General features: G+C 34.0%; 1 protein-coding gene across 2 annotated transcripts in view; it reads right to left on the bottom strand.

The window, feature by feature from the left end:
• GKAP1 (G kinase anchoring protein 1) overlaps positions 1 to 19074 on the bottom strand; it is an 81240-nt gene that overhangs the window by 31450 nt on the left and 30716 nt on the right. For both annotated transcript variants that reach the window (XM_044265809.1, XM_044265810.1), the window contains exons 6-7: positions 18487 to 18610; positions 16190 to 16212 (exon numbers count right to left, since the gene is read on the bottom strand). In XM_044265809.1, coding sequence (XP_044121744.1) covers positions 16190 to 16212; positions 18487 to 18610 — 147 coding nt within the window. The remainder of the gene's footprint in view (positions 1 to 16189; positions 16213 to 18486; positions 18611 to 19074) is intronic.

The raw sequence follows: 19074 nt of genomic DNA, 5'->3' as shown, positions 1-19074 counted from the left end.
AGGTTGAAAGTGAGGAGTGGAAAAAGATATTCTGTGCAAATATTAACCAAAAGAGAGCTGGAGTGACTATGCTAATATTAGTCAAAAGAGACTTTAAAATCAAAAAAGGTTACAAGAGACAAAGACAGACATTACATTTTAATAAAGGGTTTAACATAGCAAGAAAATATAACAATTATTAATATTTACATATGCAATGACAGACCATAAAGATATATTAAGAAAAACCTAACAGAACTGGAGAAATAGGCAGTTCAATAGTAGTAGAGACTTTAATACCCCACTCAAATCAATGAAGAGAATAACCGGACAGAAGTAAGGAAGTAAAGAATTTAATACAGTAAACCAACGAGATCTATCAAATACATATAGAACACTTCTCAACCATAATAATATACACATTCTTTTCAAGGGCACTTGGGATATTTTCCAGAAGAGCCCACATATAGGACCACACATGAAGTCTCAATAGATTTTAAAAGGTATTATACAAAGTATATTCTCTGACAATGGGAAAGAGTTAGAAACCAACATTAGGTGGATAATTTACAAAATTACAGAAATTAAACAACATAGTTTTAAACCAATGGATCAAGAACAAAATCACAAGGGAAATTAGAAAAATACTTAGGGACAAATGAAAACCCAAACACACCACACTAAAACTTAAAGAATGCAGCAAAAGCAGTGCTAAGGGAAATCAAAGCAACAACTCAACTTTACAACTTAAGGAACTAGAAAAAGAAGAAAAAACTAAACCCAAAGCTAGCAGAAGGAAGGAAATGATAAAAATTAGAACAGGTACACAAAACAGAGAATAGAAAAATATCAGAGAAAATTAAAGAATCCAAAAGTTGGTTCTTCAAAGAGGTTAACAAAATTGACAAATCTTGAGCTAGAAGCATGAAGAAAAGACTCGAATTACTAAAGTCACAAATGGAAATGGGGACATCACAACTGGTTCTACAGAAATAGGATTATAAGAAAGTACTATAAACAACTGCATGCCAAATAAACTGGATAACCTATATGAAACAGACAAATACCTAGAAACAAAAACCTACCAAGACTAAATCATGAAAATAGAAAATCTGAATAGGCCTATAACTACTAAAGAGATTTTATCAGTAATAAAAACTCTCCTAACAAAGAAGAGCCCTGGACCTGACTGTTTCACTGGTGAATTCTACCAAATATTTAAAGAGCTAGTATCAATAAGCTAGTATCATGTGCCAATAAGCACATGAAAAAATGTTCACCATCACTAATGATTAGGGAAATGCAAACCAAAAGTACAATGAGGGGCACATGGGTGGCTCAATGAATTAAGCATCCAACTCTTGATTCAGCTCAGATCATGACCTCAGGGCCCTAAAATTGAGCCTCATATACAAAGCCCACTTAAGATTCTCTCCCTCCCTCCCTCTGCCCTATCCCTGGCCTGAATATGCACGTGCACTTTCTCTCAAAAACAAACAACAACAACAACAACAAAAAAACCCACTATAATAAGTTACCACGTCTTATCCATTAGAATGGTGCTGTTCAGAAAACAAGCGCAGGCAAGGATGTGGAGAAATCTGAACTTTAGCACACTGTTCATGGGAATGTAGTACAGCCACTGTGTAAAACAGCATGACTATTCCTCAAAAAATTAAAAGTAGAATTACCACATGATCCAGCAACTCCACTTCTGGGTGTATTCCCAAGACAACTGGAAGCAGGGTCACAGAGATATTTGTACAGCCATGTTCACACAGCATCATTCACGAGCTAGAGCATGGAAGCAACCCAAGTGACCACTAACAGATGAATGGATAAGCAAAAGTATACAATGGAATATTACTCAGCCTTAAAAAGGACATTCTGCAATAATGTATAACATGGGAGAAACTTGAAGATGCTATGCTAAGTGAAATAAGTCAGTCACAAAAAGACAAATACTGTATGTGATTCTACTTATATGAGGTACTTAGAGTAGTTAGTCATAGAGACAGAATAGAATGGTGCTTGTCATGGGCTGTGGAGATAGAAGAATGGGGAGTTATTATTTAGTAAATATAGATTTTCTTATTTACAAGATGCAAAGTTACAGGGATGGATGGTGATGCTGCTGCACAACAGTATGAATGCAGCTAATACCACTGAACTATACACTTAAAAATGGTCAAGATGGTAAGCTTTATGTTAGGGGTATTTTGCCACAATTAAAAAATGGATCGAGGCGCCTGGGTTGCTCAGTGGGTTAAGCCGCTGCCTTCGGCTCAGGTCATGATCTCAGGGTCCTGGGATCAAGTTCCGCATCGGGCTCCCTGCTCAGCAGGGAGCCTGCTTCCCTCTCTCTCTCTGCCTGACTCTCCATCTACTTGTGATTTCTCTCTGTCAAATAAATACATAAAATCTTTAAAATGCAAACTATTTAAAAAAATGGATCATAGACTTTAAAGGAATAACTAAAACTATAAAACTTCTAGGATAAATCATTGTGCACCTGGGTTAGGCAAGTGTTATTAAACGAATACCAAAAGCACAATCCCTAAAAGAAAAAAAATGATAATCTAGACTTCATCAGAATTAGAAACTTTTATGTTTCAAAAGACAACATTAAGAAAATAAAAAGGCAGGGCACCTGGGTGGCTCAGTGGGTTAAGCGTCTGCCTTTGGCTCAGGTCATCATCTTGGGGTCCTAGCATCAAGCCCCACATTGGGCTCCCTGCTCAGTGGGGATTCTGCTTCTCAGTTTCCCTCTGCCCCTCCCCCACCTGTGTGAGCACATACTCTCAAATAAATAAAATCTTAAAAAAAAAAAAGGCAGATCACATCCTGTGAAAGAATATTTACAACTCATATATTTGGTAAAGAACATGTATTCAGGGGCGCCTGGGTGGCTCAGTGTGTTAAAAGACTGCCTTCAGCTCAGGTCATGGTCTCAAGGTCCTGGGATCGGGCCCCACATTGGGCTCTCTGCTCAGCAGGGAACCTGCTTCCCCTTCTCTCTCTGCCTGCCTCTCTGCCTACTTGTGATCTCTCTCTGTCAAAATAAATAAATAAAATTTTTAAAAAAAGAACTTGTATCCAGAATGTGTAAAGGAATCTCCAAAAAAAAAAAAAAGATGACACACTTTAAAAATGGACAAAATATGTGAATAGACGTTTCACCAAAGAAGACATAAAGACTGGCTGATGAGTGCATGAAAAGATGGCTCAAAATCACTAGTCATAGGAAAATGCAAATTAAAACAAGATACACTATGTACCCACTAGTATGGCTATAATCAAAACAAGAAACAATATCAAGTGTTAGCAGGGATGTGGAGAAACTGGAACCCTCACACATCACTTGTGGGAATGAAAAATGGTACACTCTGGAAAACAGCTTGACCATATGATGCAGCAATTTCACTAAGTATCCACCTAAGAGAAATGAAACAAGTATCTACACAAAGACAGGTATGAAATTCACAGCAAATCCCACCACTTGTTGAAAAAACAACATTCACACAATGAAATGCTATTCAGCAATGAAGTGAGATGGACTATTGACACATACTATAATGTAACATGGACAAATCTTAAAAATGGACTATGGTTATGGTTGCAGTTTTTTCAAATTCATTATAAGCTACTGTACTGAATTATATACTTAACAAAGGGTGAATTTTATAATATGTAAATTATAACGCAATAAGACTTTTTTTAAAAGAACATCCATGATAGCACCATTTTACTTAAAAACTAGAACATTTCTAGGACCTTGTGCCCTACTGTAAGAGTAACTGTTAACATGAATTTAGTGTTTAGTATTTCCATATTTTATTGGTTTTATTAGATGTCACTAAACAATATTCATTTTTATTTTTTAATTTAATTTTTTCAGTGTTCCAAGATTCATTGTTTATGCACCATACCCAGTGCTCCATGCAATATGTGCCCTCCTTAATACCCACCACCAGGCTCACCCAAACCCCCAACCCCTTCTCCTCCAAAACGCTGTTTGTTTCTCAGAGTCCACAGTCTCTCATAGTTCATCTCCCCCTCCAATTTCCCTCAATTCACTCTTCCTTTCCTTCTAATGTCCTCCATGTTATTCCTCAGAAGGATGAATACCCAACTTTTGTATCAACATGGACAGGGCTAGGGGAGATTATGCTGAGTGAAATAAGTCAAGCAGAGAAGATTAATTATTATATGGTTTCACTTACTTGTGGAAAAACAGTCATTTCACATGAGTTTTGGAGTTTTTTTTTAATTTAAAAAATTATTTATAAAAAAATTTTACTTACGAAGTTAGACATTTTTATGGTTTTTGAAAAATGCTTGATTTTGTAAAATGCTTGATGTCTCTTAACTACATTTAAAATTTTCTATCCTTTGAGACAGCAAGAAAACAAGACAACCACCTTTTTTTTAAAAAAAAGATTTTATTTATTTATTCGATAGAGACACAGCGAGAGAGGAACACAAGCAGGGGGAGTGAGAGAAGGAGAAGCAGGCTTCCCGCCAAGCAGGGAGCGTGATATGGGGCTCAATCCCAGAACCCTGGGATGAGCCACCCAGGCACCCCCAACCATCTCCTTTTTAACCACGTGATAGGCGTTCTTTCTGTGTTTGAATAATAATATGAGTTGTGTTTTGAAAATATGTTCTCTCAATTGTGCCTCTTTTTACATTCTTATTGATATTGCATAATATTTTGATTCTGCCTAAAAATTTTTTCGTTAAAAAAATCCCTACCTAGACCATCACAAATAAATTCCGAATTTTCTAGTTCTAAGGGCTGTACAATTGCCTTTCACACAGAAGTATTTAATCTAGTGGAACAGATTTGAATGTGTGATGAAGGACTGAGATCCAATTTGGTTTTTCCCAATATGACTAACAACTGTCCCTTGCTTTTCCACGTATAAGACATGATGTTAAGTAATACGCACACTGTGGAATTAGCACAGGAACAAATCAACCACTGAAAAATACAGAGAGATTAAAAAATAGACCACTGCATATGTGGAATCTTGGTGAATGACAGGTAATATATTAAATATGGGTTCTTCCTTAGGAGCTCTTCGCTGTTTTTTAGCCTTTGTTCTTCTATATTAGTAATTTGCTGAGTTCTTGGCGGGGGGAAGCTTTTAGGATTTTCATTGGAAATGCAAAAACAATTTGGGGAAAACTGTTACTTTCCGTATAATAAAGCTTCTTATCCACACAAACAGCATGTCTTTGTATCTATGTAGGTCATCTTTGCCTTTCAATAAAATTTTACAATCTGTTCCATTAAGTTTCTGCATAACTTCTGTTAGATCTTTAGGTACCTTATAATATTTTGTTGCTTCTGTAAATAGCATCTTTTTAAGAAATAACTTTTCTTTCATACTTGCATAAGGAAAGCCCAATTCTAAGTTTTTGTTGTTTGAATTTTTAAATTGAGTATATTTGACACGCAACTATTGATTCAGGTGTACAACATAGTGATTCAACTTCTCTACATGTAATGCTGTGCTTACAAGTGTAGCTACCATCTGTCAACATACATTACTATTAGTGTATCATTGGCTATATTCCCTATGCTGTGCCTTTTATTCCTGTGACTTACTCATTCCGTAAGTAGAAGCCTGTATCTCCCACTGCCCTTCACCCACTTTGCCCATCTCTCCACCCCACTCTCCTTGGCAACCATCAGTTTGTTCTCTGTATTTGCAGGTCTGATTCTGCTTTTTGTTTGTTTCTTTATTCATTTGTTTTATTCAGTTCCACATACGAGTGAAATCATATCATATTTGTCTTTCCCAGTCTGACTTATTTCACTTAACATAAGATCCTTAGATCTATCCATGTTGAGAACATACAAAGCATATATACAGCCTGAAGAATAATTATGAAATGACATGCTTATAAGTTACTATCAAGGTAAGAGAACTCTGCTAGCACCCCAGAGGATTCCATGCTTTTCTTTTCTTCATTAGAGATGTGATTATTTGAACTTTTTGTGATAATCTCTTTGATTTTATTGCCTGTCAAGCTATGCATGCATCTCTAAATGCGTTTAATATTGCTTGTTTTTGAACTTTATATGGAATCATGTTGTTCCTGATAACAGTAAGTCAGTCACTTTCAATGCTGATTAGTATTCCATTGACTAAATTTGCCATAGTTTGTTGTTCATTTCATGGTTGATGGACATTTAGATTCTTTACATGTTTTGATCTTAATGAACAATGATGCTTTAAAGTCTTATATATGTATAGTGGTCCACATAAGCACATATTACCACAGAGCATGTACTCAGGAGTAAAAATACCGGGTTATGGGTTATGGGCATCTTCAATTTTATATGGTTTGGAAAACTAATGTTTCATTGAAATTTTTAAAATTTAATTTTTAATTTTTTTTTATCATGGTGTAATTGACATAGAGTATCATATTAGTTTCAGGTGTCTAACAATTCATTGTATATACTGCAAAATGATCACCACAGTAACTCTAATTAACATCTGTCACCATACAGTTATACAATTTTTTTTCAGTGATGGGAACATTTAACATTTCAAATATGCAATACAGTATTAACTGTAGTAACTATGCTATATTACATCTCCATGATTTATTCTGCAACTGGATATCTATACCTTTTGATTCCCTCCACCCATTTTGCCCACTCCTTCATCCGTAACAATGAGCTGGTTTTAAGGGCTCTGTAACTATGAGCTTGGTTTTAAGGTTTTTTGGGAGGGGGTTTTGTTTTTGTTTCGTTTTTTTTTAAGATTCTGCATGTAAGTGAGATCATACATTATTTGCCTTTAACTTATCTCACTTAGCACAATGCCAAAGTCCATCCATGTTCTCATAAATGGCAAGATTTCATTCTTTTCTATTGAATATTTCATTGTACATACATACACTACAATTTCTTTATCCACTTTATCTATTCATCCATTGGTAAAACTTGTTTCTACATCCTGGCTCTTATAAATAATGCTGCACTGAACATGTGGGTGCATATACCTTCTCCAATTAGTGTTTTGTTTTCTTCAGATAAATAACCAGAAATGGAATTGCTGGATCATATGGTAGTTCTACTTTTAAATTTTTGGGGGAACCTCCTTACTGTGTTCTATAGTGGCTGTACCAATTGATATTCCCATCAATGACGCCTGAGGGTTCTCTTTTCTCCTCACCCTCACCAACATTTGTCATCTCTTGTCCTTTTGATGATAGCTCTTCTAACAGGTGTGAGGTGATGTCTTATTGTGGTTTTGATTTGCATTTTCCTGATGATCAGTAGTGTTGAGCATCTTTTCATATCCCTGTTGGCCATCTGTATGTCTTCTTTGGAAAAATACCTACTCATATCCTCTGCCCATTTTTTAGTGAATTGTTTGGGTTTTTTTGTTACTGAGTTGTACAATTTCTTTTTTTTTTATGTGTATATGTACTCCTTTTTTTCCCCCCAATTTATTTATTTTCAGAAAAACAGTATTCATTATTTTTTCACCACACCCAGTGCTCCATGCAAGCTGTGCCCTCTATAATACCCACCACCTGGTACCCCAACCTCCCACCCACCCGCCACTTCAAACCCCTCAGATTGTTTTTCAAAGTCCATAGTCTCTCATGGTTCATCTCCCCTTCCAATTTACCCAAAAGCACATACCCTCCCCAATGTCCATAACCCTACCCCCCTTCTCCCAACCCCCCTCCCCCCAGCAACCCACAGTTTGTTTCGTGAGATTAAGAGTCACTTATGGTTTGTCTCCCTCCCTATCCCAGCAATGTCCACAATAGCCAAACTATGGAAAGAACCTAGATGTCCATCAACAGATGAATGGATCAAGAAGATGTGGTATATATACACAATGGAATACTATGCAGCCATCAAAAGAAACGAAATCTTGCCATTTGCGACAACATGGATGGAACTAGAGCGTATCATGCTTAGCGAAATAAGTCAAGCGGAGAAAGACAACTATCATATGATCTCCCTGATATGAGGAAGTGGTGATGCAACATGGGGGCTTAAGTGGGTAGGAGAAGAATCCATGAAACAAGATGGGATAGGGACTGAGTTGTACAATTTCTTTGTATTTTTTGAACATTAACTCCTTATTAGATCTATGATTTGCAAATATTTTCTTCCATTCAGTAGATTACCTTTTCATTTTGATGATGGTTTCCTTTGGCATGCAGAAGTTCTTAGTTTGATGGAGCCCCACTTGTTTATTTTTGTTTTTATTGCTTCTGCTTTTGGGGTCAAATCCAAAACTCATTGCCAACAGCAATGTAAAGTTTACCACCTATGTTTTCTTATTGGAATTTTTTTAAATTGTAGCTGACATACAGTGCTACATTCGTTTCAGTGTACAACACACTGATTCAACAGTTCTATGTGTTTCACAATGTTCACCACAAAAGTGCAGTCGCCAATCAGTGTTATGATATTATTGACTATATCCCCTATGCTGTACTTTTCATTCCTGTAACTTACTTATTTTATAACCAGAAGTTTGTACTTCAGTTTGGCCCATTTTTCTACCACCCTCCCATCTGGAAACTGCTAAGTTGTTCTCTGTTTATGAATCTTCTATTTATGAGTCTTATTTGCTCATATTTTTAGATTTCACATATAAGTTAAATCATACGGTATTTGTCTTCCTTTGTCTGACTTATTTTACTTAGCTTTATTTTACCCACTAAGTTCATCATGTTACCACACTTGGCAAGATTTCATTGTGGGTTTTTGTTTGTTTTTTGCTAACTCTTCTAAGAGTTTTAGGGTTTGGGGTCTTACATTCAAGTATTTAATCCATTTTAAGTTAACTTTTGTGTATTGTATAAGATAGTGGTCCATTTTTCCCAGTACCATTTATTGAAGAGACTGTCCTTTCCCCATTGTATATTCTTGCTTCCTTTGTCATAAATTCACTGACCACATAGGTGTGGATTTATTTCTCAGCTTCTCTATTTTGTTCCATTGGACTGTGTCTTGTTTTTATGCCAATACCATACTGTTTTGATTGCTATAGCTTTATAGTACAGCTTGAAATTAGTGAGCATGATATCTCCAGTTTTTTTTTCTTCTCTAGATTTCTTTGATTATTCAGTGTCTTTTGTGGTTCCATACAAATTTTAGGATTGTCTGTTCCAGTTATGTGAAAAATCCCACTGGAATCTTGATAGGGACTGAGTTGAATCTGTAGATTGCTTTGGGTAGTATGGACATTTTAACAATATTAATTCTTCCACTCCATAAGCATGGGATATCTTTCCATTTATTTGTGTTTTCCTCAACTTCTTTCATCAATGTCTTATAGTTTTGAGTCTACATGTCTTTCAACTCCTCGGTTAAACTTGTGCCTAGGTATTTTATTCTTTTTGATGCAACTGTGAAAGAATTGCTCTCTTAATTTCTCTGATAGGTTATTATTAGTATATAGAAATGCAACAGATTTTTGTATATTGCTTTCATATTCTGCAAGTTAATGAATTAACTTATTAGTTCTAATGGTATTTTGGTAGAGTCTTTATTGGGCCTTTTCTAAACCCAATATCATGCCATCTACAAATAGTGACAGTTTTACTTTCTGATTTGGATGCCTTTTATTTCTTTTTCTCACCTAATTGCCCTGGCTAGGACTTCCAATACTATGTTGAACAAAACTGTTTGTAACAAGTTACCTCTTCATAACATACACAAGTCATCAGATGCTTGGATTTTTGCTAAACTGGAGGTTAAGTAATATTCTCTTTGTGGTTTTAATTTGCATTTCCATGATTACTAATGAGATTGAACATCTTTTTATATATTTTTAAGCCATATAAATATCCTCTTTTCTGAGTACTTGCTTTTCTATAGATTCTTCAATGACTTATTTTAGAAAAAATCTTTTCCTACTCTGAAGATCATCCTTTCATTTATCTAATATATTCTGATGGAAAGAAGTCCTTAATTTATAAATTTAAAGCTATTGGTTTTGTGTCTTTCCTACCCTAAAGTCATAAAAATATTCCTGTCTTAGGACCTATAAGCTTTGTTAACAGAGCCTTTGACTTTTAGGGCTTTAATCCACTGTGAGTGAATTTTTATGTATGATATGAAGAAATAATCTAATCTTTTTTCCATAAAAATACTCAATTGCCCAAAACCATGTATTTTTAAAAAGTTCATCCTTTACCCAGTACTATTCCACATCACTCTGTTATAGATCAAGGTTACACTCATGGTTGGGTGGTTGGCCTGTTTCTGGGCTATTTTGTTCTAATGGTCTATTTATCTATCATTATGCCTATACCTTAGTGTATTAATTATTAATTTTATAAGAAAATCTTGATATATGATTGGGCAAATTCTCCTTTTTCGTCATGAATGTTTTGATTATTTTTGGTCCTTTGCACTTCCACATTAATTTTTTTTTAGTTTAAAAACTAAATTGTCAAAATGAAACAAAACAGACTCAAATACAGAGAACTGGTGGTTGTGAGGGGGTGGGTGTGTAAAATACATTAAGGAGATTAAGATGTACAAGCTACCAGTTATAAAATAAGTAAGTCATGGGGATTTAAATTACAGCATAGCGAACATTTTCAATAATATTGTAATAACTTTGTACAGTGACAGATTGTAACTTTACTTATTGTAGTAAGCATTTTGTAATGTGTACAAATATTGAATCATCTTATACTAATATAAAATATTACCTTATATATCTTAATTCTATATAGATATATCTTATACATCTTATATATAATATATTACTATATCATTCTATATTATCTTCTACTAATATAAAACTAATATAATCTTGCAGGTGAACTTCACTGGTTGGAACTTCACTGATTTTACAGATTAATTTGAGAAAAAGTGATACCTTTATAATAATAAGTCAAGGTATATTCCTCTACCTGCTTGCAATAAAGTTTTGTAATTTTCCCAATATAGGTCTTACACATTTTTATGAAATTTATTCCTAGGTATCATTATATTACTGTAAAAAGCATTTTGATTTTAATTAGCTAGTGGCATACAAAAATACAAGTAATTACTGAAACTGTTTCTTCATCTATAGAGAAAGGAACTAAAGCTAGGATAATAAAAAACCTTTTGTCAACCTTTGTACCAGGAATGCAAAAATAACTTCTCTTATTTCACAAACTCTTATACCTCTAACAAGTCTAAAATGGTATATCCACTTTGGAAAACTCTTCAGTAGTCCCTTACAGTTAAACATAGATCAAGAGAATAAAAGACACAGCATAAGGAATATAGCCAATGATACTGTAACAGCATTGTAGGGTGACAGATAGTAGCTTACACTTGTGGTGAATATATAACATATACCTTGTCAAATCACTATATAACCGAAACTAATGTAACACTGTGTGTCAACTATATTCAAATTTTTAAAAATGAAAGAAAAACAAATAAGCAAACATACATCTACCCCATGACATAACAATTTCATTCTTAAGTTTCTACCTAAGAGAAATTAAACATGTAAAGACTTGTACATGGATGTTCATAGCAGCATTATTCATAATTTAAAAAGTGGAAACAAGTGCCAAGTGGGGCACCTGGGTGTCTCAGTCGGTTAAGCATCTGACTCCTGATTTCAGCTCAGGTCTTGATCTCAGGGTTGTGAGTACAAGCCCTGCATTGGGCTCTAACACTGTGCAAGGAGCGTACTTTAAAAACAAAAAAAAGGTGGACCGCCTTTGCTGTATCCCATAGGTTTTGGACCGAAGTGGAAACACTCCAAATATCCAAGTGATTAATGTGTAAATAAAATCAAATACAACGGAATACTATTAGTGATAAAAAGGGGGCGCCTGGGTGGCTCAGTGAATTAAGCCTCTGCCTTCGGCTCAGGTCATGATCTCCGAGTTCTGGGATCTGCTTGGCAGAGAGCCTGCTTCCTCCTCTCTCTCTCTCTCTCTCTCTCTCTCTCTCTCTCTGTGCCTACTTGTCATCTCTTTCTGTCAAATAAATAAAACCTTAAAAAAAAAGGAATTAAGTACCGACAGATGTTACAATATGAATAAACTTTTAAAAAATCAGGCTTAATGTAAGAAATCTCAAAAACCACATTCTTATGATTCTATTATTTTTTTAAAGATTTTATTTATTTATTTGACAGAGAGAGATCACAAGTAGGCATAGAAGGAGGCAGAGAGAGTGAGAGGGAAGCAGGCTCCCTGCTGAGCAGAGCGCCCAATGTGGGACTTGATCCCAGGACCCTGAGGACCATGACCTGAGCCAAAGGCAACAGCTTAACCCACTGAGCCACCCAGGCGCCCCTTATGATTTCATTATATTAAATGTCCAGAACAGGCAAATCAATACAAATGATATAGCAGTTACCTAAGTTGGGGGAGGGGGTTAGGACAGAAGAGGTATGGGCAATAACTGGTAAGAAGTTTATTATGGGGATGACAGAATTATTCTAAAACTAGATTACAGTAATGGCTGTACAATTCTGTAAATATACTAAAATCAGCTGAACTATATACTTTAATGGATAACTTTGAAGTATGTAAACTACACCTAAATAAAGCTGTGTTTTTAAAATATTTTATTTGTTTAAGTCATCTTTACACCCAACATGGGACTCAAACTCATGACCCCAAGTTCAAGAGTCACATGCTCTACCAATTGAGCCAGCCAGGTGCCCCTAAATAAAGCTGTTTTTTAAAAAAATCTTCTAATAGCCTTACTCAAAATGGCAAAAAAACAAAAACAAACAAACAAAAAACCCACGAAATGTCTATCAACAGGAAAATAAATAAACACATTATGATGTCATGGAATACAATTTAACAATGAAAAGGTACACACAACAACATCAATGAACCTTCAACATTCTGGGAGGGAAAGAGCCAGACCAAATAATAACATACTGTATGCTTTACTTCAAATAAAGAGGCTCTTGCCCTATCCTCCTTCCCGGTTTGTTATACCAACCAAATAAGCATCTTTTTCTTGCTTATGTTGGATTGAGTTGGGCTTCTCTTACTTACAACAAAAGAGAGAGGGTTAATAAGTATACAAGACCAGTGCTCTAACCCCTGAGCTATGAAGCCAGGGTTAACAACACAAATAAGGGAAGTATAATCAAGACAAATAAGGGAAGGCATGGGAACAAGAATGAGTTCAGGACATTGAAGAGTAGGAAACAGGTTGAGTTGCTTAGCTAAAGCCAGATTTTAGGTGAAATTTTTAAAAACTATGTAGAATTTATTTGCTTTTAAATTTTAATGGGCTATTATTGCTGTTCTCCTGTGTTTCGGTAGTGTTAACTGTAGGGTTCAATTTTTAGCATCTAATATTTAATCACACATTGATCACTTATCATAATTTCAGAAATAAACAGAGTCAACTGTACTTTTCAGCTAATATGGTTAGGACCTAAAATGAATAAATTATTCATCCAAGCTCATATATCTAAGATAGACATGTAGGAAGCACTGTGCAACAAAAAGGAAATAGGGTATGGAGCCAGATAAGACCAGGTTTGTTCCCTATTCCCTCTCTCACCCAGTGCTTTTTATTTTTGATGTAATTTTTAAATACACAGACAGACTAGAAAACAAAATTTACATTGTGAAAAGCCTTTCTCCTATCCCAATAAGCCCTCCTTCCCCAACCCTTTGACAACCACTGTTACAACTTCTTGGGTACTCTTCTAGAGATAGTCTATTCGAGCACATTGAAGACTTGACCTTTAAGACCTTAAGACAGATGATGGCCACTAAAAATTTTAAAGCTACTAAATGGTACTAGAAGGACTGGGGCTGGGAAAGCAAGATAAGAGTGGAGCTAAGAGAAGCCCTGCAGCACCAGTATTTAAAAAGGCAACACGTGAAAATTAAAAACACATTTAAGGATCAAATAATGCTCCTCAAAAAGCATGATTAGTTAAGGCTTCTAAGAGGTATATACAAGCACCTATTTTTTATTTATTCTGCTTGTCTAGAATTCTTATGGGATGTTCTTGACTATACTGAAGAACGGAGAGGGGACTGGTGTAGCAGTGGCAACCAGCATTTCCTGGTCATTTAAGGAAGAAAAATTAATTGTTCCCATCCTCTACTCCTACAAATGTCAATTTTCTAATCATTTCAAGGTGAGAAAGATTACAAAGAAAGCACTGAGATTAATAACGTCATCAAGATGGATGGAGAAAGAAAAAGGAGAATGATGAAATCAACCTGAGAACAAGTTTAGTCAGCAGTTAGAGGAATATATAGAAGTTCAAATATTCCTCATCACCAAGCAATAAAGTAAAAAAAAAACCTTTTCTCTTTTGAATTTTATCCAGCAAATACCTGATTTAAGAAGAAATGGATGAGATGCACACTGTTCTCAACAGAGGTTAGGAATTTTAAAGTTCCCATGGAGGGGTGGAATCTCTTGGCATAAGTAACAAATTACAGATGGAAAGAATAAGTCAATTATTGAACATACATATAACAAAGACTTGTATGTTTTTAGGAGTAGAAAGCAGATCTCATTTTAGACTTGAAATCAGACATTTTTCAGATTTTTGAACTCTGAAAAAATTCTTCTAGATTCCTAGATTCATGGCATAAATGCTACAAAGCCTAAATATTCAAGTCCCAAGAAAGTGAGTAATAACTCTACTGAAATGGAATAGAAGAAGTTTGGTATATTTTTAACAAGTATCAAGGAGAATGTGAATTACATGTTCTTTTGACCAATTTCTTAAAATAGTTAACATAGGAAATAAGTTAGAATTAGACAGCATTTACAAAAGTAGAAAATGTCTTAATCATTAGGATTATTCAGAGTGAATTTTATTACATATCAAATTATTTATTAACAGAAGACAATCAGAACACAGCTCTAAAACTACAATGAAAGACAAAATATACGCTGTAACACCTATCTATGCTTGTTTAAATACAACACAGACTGAATACATTAAATACATGAGCTCCTGTCAGTTCGATTTTTTTTTCCTCTTTCAAATCAGGAAAGAAGAAAAACCATGGCACAGTTTATAAAAATTATTTTTCCCTCCACTAACAGTTGCTGGCAGTCTCTTAGAAATAGGTGTACCATTTGTATATGCTTTCTTATTTACACAAAGCTATCCTCCAAATAAGTCAATGGATTTAAAAAAATGGAATCAGTCCAAAAGTACATGTTTTTCACTTTCAAACATAAAATGAATACTCAGACTCTATTTGTGGTCATTTAAATTTTAATCTAGAAAATGGTGACAGTGGTTTTCAAACAAAAAGAATTTCCACCATCCATTTTAACATATTGATTTTGTGCTTCTGTTCATAGTTAAGGACTATAATTTTAACATAGTGACAATTATTTAGATGTGGTTTTCTAGAGATGATTTCATTTCCCTAACCTGTCAAGTAAATACTTGAAACAGATTCAAAAATGGCCAAAAATCATACATATATTATAAAGTAAAAACAAGAAACATCTCTGACCATTCAAAAAATCAACTGATGGAATTACTAACAAGAATACATATGTAACAGAACAGTGAAACTTTCAGATTAGTAGTCAAAATAACTTCCAACATTTTTTTATATCTTCCTCAATATTAGAAGATATTATAGTAGCTCTCAATTGTAAAAGGTTTGTAGGATCTGGTACTGGAGTCTTAAAAATAAAAGTGATCAAAAAAAATAAAATAAAATAAAATAAAAGTGATCAAAAGCCCTAGGAAGTTATGTGTAGGCTGCACTACCCTCTAATGGTGAATGTTAAAAGTAGTAAATGATCCATAGCTATAAACTACGGAATCACATCTTACCTCACAATTTCCATAATTCCAAAATATCTTGAGACATTGTTTCAGGATATCAGGATATTTTTAATAAAGACTGGAGTGTTACATCACTTTTCCCTAAAATTTTAAGCTTACATGTTGTAACCTTTTGGTGTGGGTGGGTGTGTACACACTCACAAATTAGGGTACTAAAGCCAAATAATATTATACCTCCTTCATGTGAATAATATTTTTATCTTACTGTAACTTATTTTATAACTTTATAATGGCCAGATCAACATGACTGAATTCATCCACAACAAATCTATGGGCTATCCTTTATACGGCTAAGTCTCAAAAAAGACTTATGGCCAAATAGTGAAGTATTATTCATAAAATCATCAAATGTTTTCTAGAATAAAGATAGTTACAATAACACTTACCTCAGTCTTTTTACTAATGGGATCTGTAAATGAAAAAAAATCATGAAAGTTCATTGAATAAAATTACCATTAATATTTTATTAGTATTAATAATTATTAATACCCAATAGGTAAAAATATTTAAAGTAATTGAGAAGAATTTAAAAATCATAATAAGAGTTACAAAAGTCACTTGGGGGTCATCTAAGATATCATATTTCCCTCTCTAGGTATAAGATGTTAAATTTCAACATATAATTACTAATTTGCTCAGCTTAGGGACCGTATCTTGTAACTCAGTTAAATGCCACCCATACCACAGGGTATTATTAAATTTTAAACATTTGAACTCCAAATAATTTGGTCTTTGGCTTCACATAATTTTGGGGGGACGAAAATGGAATCAAATATGTTTAAGATGAAATCACAAGGTAATACAACTGCAAAATTGTATAGAACACTGCCTTTGTGGGGAAAAAAAAAGCAGAATAGTATTTGTCATTTAAACCTCTTAGTTTATTTTAAAAATATACATCATAGGGTTTTGATAATACTGTAAAAAATCTTAAAAATTGATGTATATTTATAAAATGAATAAAAGAAAGAAGGTAATATAAAATATACCCAGATTAAGCAAATCATTGATTCTGTAACAACACAGCATTTCTAGAAAGGGATTACAGAATGAGGAAAACTAAGACAAGGGAATCCACACAGATTCAAGGTTGAAACTAAACTACAAAGAGGGAGCAAGTGTTATTTAAATTAGAGATGACTGGGATATCTAATATTTAACACTGCTTCTTGTACATAGAAGAAAATTTATATTCTCAAGGACTAACAATAATTTAATAGAATAGCAATCTTATGACTGAGAATTTAAAACAGCTCTCTAAACCATCTTTTAAGTATAATAAATGTCCAAATCACAGGTTTCAGCTCAAACTACAAAATCCTATTTATTCCTAATTTCCTCTTTATTCCTAACATCATAGCCATTCTTCTAGTGTGTTTTACTTAGCATACAACGTGATGCCAGAACCTGAGAATCACGACTGCTTTAACCATGTCTTGAAATAGTCGTCTACCTTCCTTTTAACAGTACTATACTGATGTCCTTCTCATTGTAATAAATTTACATAGCACTTATAATCAAACATATGAGAAATAAAGAAGTTCTTAAAAGCATTCTTTTCATGTTTCTGCCTAGTTTTTAATTATATTTTATATAAAATTCTTCTTGCCAAAGTTGAAAACGCTAACATACATCTGACCTTTTAACCTCAAATAAGAAACTTAGTAAGAGAGGCAGACTAGAGGAAAAACAATCCTGATCCTTAAACCAAAGCAACATAATGCTCTAAATTTATTCCTAATTTCACAGATAGGCTTGCTTCTGAAAACAGTAAAGTATTTCATTGTGGGGTTTTTTTAAATTATTGCTACAGTATTATTAATTCTCACAGAATAAATTCCCAGTGTATTAAGGCTAAATTCATAGGAGTCAAATAGATCAATCTGTCAATGAACAAACAGCAGTTAATTTTGTCAGCAACTATTCTGACTGGTGTAAGCACAATGCTGTCCAAAAAAATTTTCTGTAAGGATAGTAATGTTCCATACCTGTGCTATCTAATGTAGAAGCTACCAGGCACATGTAGCTGAGCATTTGAAATGTGGCTAATGTAACTAATGAATTTTTTTATTTTAGTTCATCTTAATTAATTTATATTTAAATTGCCACACATGAATAGTGGCTACCATATTTTACAGCACAGACAGGGTTTTCATGATTCCTCACATTAAAACAATGTACTTTATGGTCTGTCTTCAAAAGTTTGGTGGATGGTGTAGTTTCCTTGTCTTCTCTGTTCAATAAAAAAATACAAATGAGATTATAAAGTTACAAAACTTGCATTTTAATTTTCTAAGGTGTAGTTCCAGATAATTTGAAGAGGTTGACCAAAAATGGGTGAAATACTATTCTTGATCTAGTGCAAGTCCATTTACTTTATAACGGCAATAATCATGTTTCAAGATGACTCAAAAACTACAATTTTTATTTTCAGTGAATTTTAGAAAATGGACAAATTCAGATACAAAAAGATAAATTTGTACTGAAATTTTATGGGGATTTAATGACTGTTTTTAAACTACCCCTCACAGTCTTTCTTTCTAAACAGGTCTACATTTTTCCCAATCTCAGTAACACATCACCAAAACGATTTTTACTTAAAAATTAGCAAGGAACTTAAAACTTAAGTATACAAAGACTTAAAATAGTCTCTCTAGCATAATAGATTTTGTACATAAATTACCTTCAGATTGAAAATCTTTTAGTGATACTGTGAGAGGTTTGTCTTTTCCCTGATGAGTCTTTCTTTTATCTTTTTTATTCATAACCTTTGACTGAGTTGAAGCATTTTCAGCATTTTCATACTCCTAAAAAGAATTACCAACGATAATTAAACTTGGTTTACCACAGGTAAAAAATCAATATACCATTATAGGTAATATATTAAAGTTTTTTTTTAAGGTAAACTGCAAATTTAAAAAATCAATACATGAAGCTAGCCAAATTGTATAAAAGGATAGCTCTTTTTAAGAGAGAAAGCACACATGCCAGTGGGGAAGGGCAAGGGGAAAGGGAAAGAGAGGATCTTAAGCAGGTGCCATTCTCAACACAGAGTCCGACGCAGGGCTGGATCTCATGACCCTGAAACGATGACCTGAGCTGAAATCAAGAGTCAGACACTTAACTGACAGAACCACCCAGGTACCACCCCCAGGGATAGCTCTTTTTTATTTATATACTCAATCTCTTGCCTCTTAAACATTAAAATAAAAACAAAAAGCTATACTTTGTGGTTTATGACTTCTCCTAGTTGCCACCTCTTCTTTACTTC

This window comes from Neovison vison, chromosome 9 (assembly GCF_020171115.1).
Source record: "Neovison vison isolate M4711 chromosome 9, ASM_NN_V1, whole genome shotgun sequence".
Taxonomy (NCBI): Eukaryota; Metazoa; Chordata; class Mammalia; order Carnivora; family Mustelidae; genus Neogale; species Neogale vison.
Note: the sequence above shows the minus strand (reverse complement) of the source record. Positions and strands in the feature narration are given on the sequence as shown.